The 6,333-nt window shown below is 32.1% G+C and overlaps 1 protein-coding gene across 1 annotated transcript in view; it reads left to right on the top strand.

Annotated features, from left to right (window-relative positions):
- Positions 1-351: 351 nt before the first annotated feature.
- The window catches only part of LOC108693416 (splicing factor 3B subunit 1), an 8,752-nt gene continuing 2,770 nt past the window's right edge, over positions 352-6,333 (top strand). Inside the window, exons 1-15 of the mRNA XM_018202338.1 lie at positions 352-470; positions 945-1,123; positions 1,326-1,500; positions 1,684-1,763; positions 1,911-2,078; positions 2,482-2,698; positions 2,923-3,327; positions 3,545-4,008; positions 4,100-4,457; positions 4,570-4,862; positions 4,996-5,121; positions 5,235-5,456; positions 5,518-5,700; positions 5,819-6,007; positions 6,185-6,333. Coding sequence (XP_018057827.1) covers positions 443-470; positions 945-1,123; positions 1,326-1,500; positions 1,684-1,763; positions 1,911-2,078; positions 2,482-2,698; positions 2,923-3,327; positions 3,545-4,008; positions 4,100-4,457; positions 4,570-4,862; positions 4,996-5,121; positions 5,235-5,456; positions 5,518-5,700; positions 5,819-6,007; positions 6,185-6,333 — 3,236 coding nt within the window. The 5' untranslated portion in view covers positions 352-442. The remainder of the gene's footprint in view (positions 471-944; positions 1,124-1,325; positions 1,501-1,683; positions 1,764-1,910; positions 2,079-2,481; positions 2,699-2,922; positions 3,328-3,544; positions 4,009-4,099; positions 4,458-4,569; positions 4,863-4,995; positions 5,122-5,234; positions 5,457-5,517; positions 5,701-5,818; positions 6,008-6,184) is intronic.

The raw sequence follows: 6,333 nt of genomic DNA, 5'->3' as shown, positions 1-6,333 counted from the left end.
TGGACATGTATATATTAAATAAAATATTATACATTAAATATTATTTGTATATAGATATATCATTTTATAGTAATAAAATTAAAAAGTTGTAAAATCAAAATGCATAAAGGAAAAGTAAAGAAAGCGACTGAGGCTTCTAGAATTTTGAATCTAGATAGAATTTAAATATTGCTGGCTTTGAATTCATTTGTCAACATAAAAGTATTTAAAAATTCGTTAAATATAAAAAAACATTTAATAATTTTGAATTCGTAATTTTGCCGCGCAATTCCAATTAAATAACTCAGCCGCCGACTGAGTGCAGCATATGCGCGTCAGCAGATTCAGTGCTGTTCAGTGTGTTATCTTGTCAACAACAATCTGACGTATTGCTGAATTCGGCGTGTCCAGGTGTGTTTCGCCTGATTTCGCCGTGTCCGTCGCTTCTGAAAACTTCATTGCGATGGACTCAATTCCGAGAACACATAAAGGTATCTTTCTTCACTTATTATTGACCTTCGTTAATTATGACGTTCACGCAAACTTTAATGTGGAATAAGTATCAACTGAAAATGAAAAGAGTGTCGGTCGTTTAGCTTTGTCCAATGATGACTGTACTTTTAACAGTATATAAACAATAACTATTAGTGAATTATTATTATTATGATTAATGTGGTATTTGAAGTATTCTTTGCATCTTAGATTGAACATCGAACGTTTTCGAGACACGAAGTATCAGCATTTAAATTGCCGAATGATCAATCGAACAAGCGACTTTGCATCGTGACCATTCACACACATGTCGTGTTTTTTGCACACATGTTTTATTTTCATTTTTTATTTTATTAATATCACTTATGACATCTTACTTGAATCTATGTATTTTTACTTATGGTTACATATTTTTACTCTTATTACATTTTACTACATTTTAATATGATGTTTTGCATTAATCTGTATTACAGACATTGAGGCGCAGATAAGAGAGATACAATCAAAGAAGAAGGAGCTGCTGAGTGCAGCATCTGAGAAGGAGCAAGTTGCTTTGGGAAAAACTGGTTTCTATGATCAGGATATATATGACAGTAGCAACAATAAATTTGATGGTTATGTTACATCAATTGCAACAAATGATGAAATTGAGGTATATCATTATAATGTATTTTGAAATATATTCATAATTTTTAATTAACAATTTTCACTATTAATAATAATATCATTTTTTATTCATTTTTTTTTCTTTTTTTTTCCTTTTAATTAAAGTATATTACAAAATATAGTTTATAAAATTTGTATAGTTGGATCAACTCTTGAGATTAATTTAAACTTTTTTGTAATTTTTATAGGATTATGATCCGTTTGCGGACAAACGATTACCCACCTTAGTTGATAGAGAAGAAAAGGATTATGATCCGTTTGCGGATAGACGACGACCTACTATAGCTGATAGGGAGGATGAATATAGGCAGAAAAGACGTAGAATGATCATTTCTCCCGAACGTGTTGATCCTTTCGCTGAAGGTTGTTATAATTTGTTTTGTAACTTGAATTTTAAATTAGCTGCAGTAATGAAATAAACAAAACTATTAATTATCTGAAATATTAATTATCTGAAAAAAAACATTAAATTATTATGTGTGTGCATATGTTTTGTTTATTCAAGTTGTTAACTTAAAAATTATAGTCAATTTTTTTTAATTACAGGTGGTAAAACCCCCGACATTGGTTCCAGAACATATACTGAAATTATGCGGGAGCAGATGCTCAAAGGTGAAGAGACAGAGGTATGTTAAATTTTAATATTATATTTGAATATAATGTACACATAAAAAATATAAGAAATATTTGAAAGATAAATACATAAAGATTAAATATATTTTTAATGATAAAAGCATTTTAATAAATGCAATATATTTTGTATTTTCATACAGCTGAGAAAAAGATTAGCAGAAAAAGCAAAGGATGGCACTTTGAAAGCTAATGGCGAGCCTAAACCAGCTCCCAAAAAAAGAGGTCGTTGGGATCAAACTGATGATACTCCAGTGCAGAAAAAATTATCTGGTGCTTCGGCAACACCTACTTCTTGGGATAATGCGGATGTATGTTTGCCATGTTATTCTTATAATGCCTTAATTTCTTTTATTTAAATTTACTGTTTAAAATTTAAAATATCTTTAGGAAAACACACATCGACATTGGTTGCATTTAAAGAATGCGCTTTCTTAATGCTATGTCATTTTATCTTTATTATTATTAATTAGAAATGAAAGACAAACAAAAATAGAATGACAATAGTACGCTTCTCGAACGCAGTTATTGTATTTTATAAATTTTATCATACATTAAGTGATTTTGTTTTCTATACGCTTCTATTTTATTACACTTGCGAACATTTACTTACATTCAATTACATTCACTTAATTTAATATAACATTTTAATATTAAAGTGAAATCTAAATTTAATTTTCTTTTGTTATAAACATTTTTTTATAACTATTGCAGGTAACGCCAGCTGCCATTAGATGGGACGAAACTCCTGGCCATGGCAAAGGAGCAGAGACTCCTGGAGCTACTCCTGGAGTCAGTACAAGAATGTGGGATGCTACACCAGCACATGCAACGCCAGGAGCTGCGACTCCAGGCAGAGAAACACCTTCTCATGAAAAGACTGTTACAAGTCGAAGAAATCGTTGGGATGAAACTCCAAAAACTGAAAGAGGTATTGAATTACTTTACTACAAATAATATACTATAAAAATAATTGCAAATATAATTGCGAGAATATCGGTACTAATTTTTATTGTATAAATTTCATGTAATCAAAAAATTTAAGATAGTAAGTACATCCAATTATAAAATTATTAATATATTAAGTACATCCATAATTATATAAATATATGCATAATATAAAAATAATATAAATACATATTAATTTTATTTTAGAAACACCTGGACACAACAGCGGTTGGGCGGAGACTCCAAGAACTGATCGTGTTGCTGGGGACTTGATACAAGAAACTCCGACACCTTCGGCGAGCAAAAGACGAAGTCGGTGGGATGAAACGCCATCGAATCAAACGCCAGGCTCAATGACACCACAAACTCCAGCGACACCTCTTGCAACGCCCCATCAGGCAACAATACTGACTCCAAGTGCCGTCACGCCGACAGGACCCAAGGCGATGGGTTTGGCCACTCCAACCCCAGGACATTTAATGTCTATGACGCCTGAACAACTGCAAGCATATCGTTGGGAACGCGAGATAGATGAACGAAATAGACCCTTATCTGATGACGAATTGGATGCTCTATTTCCTCCTGGATATAAAATTTTACAGCCTCCAGCAGGTAAAAGGAGTATATAGAATCAGTATTTTTCTAGTATTTTGTCTGTATTTAATATTTTGAAAATATAAGTTTTTATTTTTAAAGGAAGTAAAAAACTAAAGCTTCTAAAATTTCTAAAAATCATGGAGAGTCTTTACAACAATTATCGAAATTATTTTATGAAACAAATAGGAATATTTGATATTTAAATATGTGTGCATAATTGTACTTTTTTAAGGATATATACCTATTCGCACACCCGCTAGAAAGCTCACTGCAACGCCTACGCCTATCGCTGGTACACCTCAGGGTTTTTTTATTCAAACGGAAGATAAGAGCGCTAAATATGTGGATAATCAACCGAAGGGCAATTTGCCATTTATGAAGCCGGAAGATGCTCAATATTTCGATAAACTGCTTGTCGATGTGGACGAGGAAACGTTGAGTCCTGAAGAGCAAAAAGAAAGAAAAATCATGAAATTGCTTTTAAAAATAAAAAATGGAACTCCTCCGATGCGTAAAGCCGCTTTGAGACAAATCACCGATAAGGCAAGAGAATTCGGCGCTGGACCGTTATTCAATCAAATCTTGCCACTTCTCATGTCACCTACTCTTGAGGATCAGGAACGTCATTTACTGGTCAAAGTGATTGATCGTATTCTATATAAATTGGATGATTTGGTGCGACCGTATGTACATAAGGTAATTATTTTTGTTTTTGCGTCAACAATTATCTGTTATTTTATGTTGTATTTGTTTTACTTCGTTTTTATTTTAATTACTGTCTGTTTAGATTTTAGTTGTTATCGAGCCTCTGCTGATCGACGAAGACTACTATGCTCGTGTCGAAGGCAGAGAGATTATTTCTAATTTGGCAAAAGCTGCAGGATTGGCTACAATGATTTCCACAATGAGACCAGATATTGATAATATCGATGAATATGTGCGCAATACGACAGCAAGAGCATTCGCGGTTGTTGCATCCGCCCTCGGAATCCCTTCGCTTCTGCCATTTTTAAAAGCCGTTTGCCGCAGCAAGAAGTCCTGGCAAGCACGACATACTGGTATCAAGATCGTACAACAAATAGCTATCTTGATGGGTTGCGCTATTTTACCACATTTGAAGAGCTTGGTCGAAATTATAGAACATGGTAAATATGAAGTTAACGCATATAACATATTATTTTGTCTATTTTGTTTCTATATATTTTAATTATATTTATATGTTTTTTGGAAAAATAAACACGGCATGAAATATTACAGGTTTAGTGGATGAGCAACAAAAGGTACGAACTATTACTGCGTTAGCCATTGCTGCGCTAGCTGAAGCAGCAACACCATACGGTATCGAAAGCTTTGATTCTGTGTTAAAACCACTGTGGAAAGGCATTCGTACACATAGAGGAAAAGGTTTAGCAGCGTTTCTAAAAGCTATCGGTTATCTTATTCCTTTGATGGATGCAGAATACGCTAATTATTATACTAGGGAAGTAATGTTAATCCTTATACGTGAATTCCAATCTCCCGATGAAGAAATGAAAAAAATTGTATTGAAGGTAAGGTTAATTTAGCGTTATAAATATAATATCATAATAATATAGTTTATGAATTAATCATATTACATTGAATATTTTTTCTAACATTCTGTATAAATTGTATTTTAATAAATTGTATTTTAATAAAAAATAGGTAGTTAAACAATGTTGTGCGACAGATGGTGTGGAAGCTCAATACATAAAGGATGAAATCTTGCCTCACTTCTTTAAACATTTCTGGAATCATCGTATGGCACTGGATCGTAGAAATTACAGACAGGTAATGGAGAATTATTTTGATAATTTCAGAAATAAATTTTTAATTACGTACGTAACAAAATAAATATAAAATTAGAAATAATATAAAAATTATAATAATAATTGAAATTGCAGCTTGTGGACACAACAGTAGAAATAGCTAATAAAGTGGGTGCATCAGAGATTATTAACAGAGTAGTGGATGATTTAAAGGACGAAAATGAACAATATAGAAAAATGGTGATGGAAACAATTGAGAAGATAATGGGCAACTTAGGCGCAGCGGATGTCGATTCGCGTCTAGAGGAGCAACTTATTGATGGAATATTATATGCTTTCCAGGAACAAACTACTGAGGTTTGTTTTTCTGGATTTAATTAATAAATTATATTGATTAATAAAATAATTTGATTTATAGGACGTCGTTATGTTAAATGGTTTTGGTACTATTGTGAACACATTGGGTAAAAGAGTAAAGGCATATCTTCCTCAAATATGTGGTACAATATTGTGGAGATTGAATAACAAATCTGCAAAAGTCAGACAACAAGCTGCAGATCTTATTTCACGCATCGCAGTAGTTATGAAGACTTGTCAGGAGGTAAGCAAGCATTTTTTCAATTTCTCAATTAATATAACGTAATATTTAATAAATATATAAAGATAAAGAATGTAATAAGATAAAAATAAAATTTAATATAGACGTGCGATATTTCTAGGAAAAATTGATGGGACATTTAGGAGTCGTTCTGTACGAATATTTAGGCGAAGAATATCCAGAAGTATTAGGTAGCATTTTAGGTGCGTTAAAAGCCATTGTTAATGTCATAGGAATGACGAAGATGACACCACCCATTAAAGATTTGTTACCAAGACTTACACCGATCTTAAAAAATAGACATGAAAAGGTAAAATTTGTATATATATATCGGGTTGCATATAATTTGACATAAATTATTTACTAGATAAAATGAAATTATTTTAAAATATTATCAAATTCATTCATGTCTTGAATGCGTATACTTTTGAATTCTTTTGATATATCAAACTTTATCAAATTTAATTTGTTATTAATTTTGTTGTAGGTACAAGAAAATTGTATTGATCTTGTGGGCAGAATTGCAGATCGAGGTCCCGAGTATGTTTCCGCTCGAGAATGGATGAGAATATGCTTCGAATTGTTGGAACTACTGAAAGCTCATAAAAAAGCTATTAGAAGAGCGACGGTAAATAC

Source organism: Atta colombica, unplaced genomic scaffold (assembly GCF_001594045.1).
Source record: "Atta colombica isolate Treedump-2 unplaced genomic scaffold, Acol1.0 scaffold9, whole genome shotgun sequence".
NCBI lineage: Eukaryota > Metazoa > Arthropoda > Insecta > Hymenoptera > Formicidae > Atta > Atta colombica.
The sequence above is the reverse complement of the archived record's forward strand: the minus strand, read 5'-3'. Positions and strand labels throughout refer to the sequence as shown.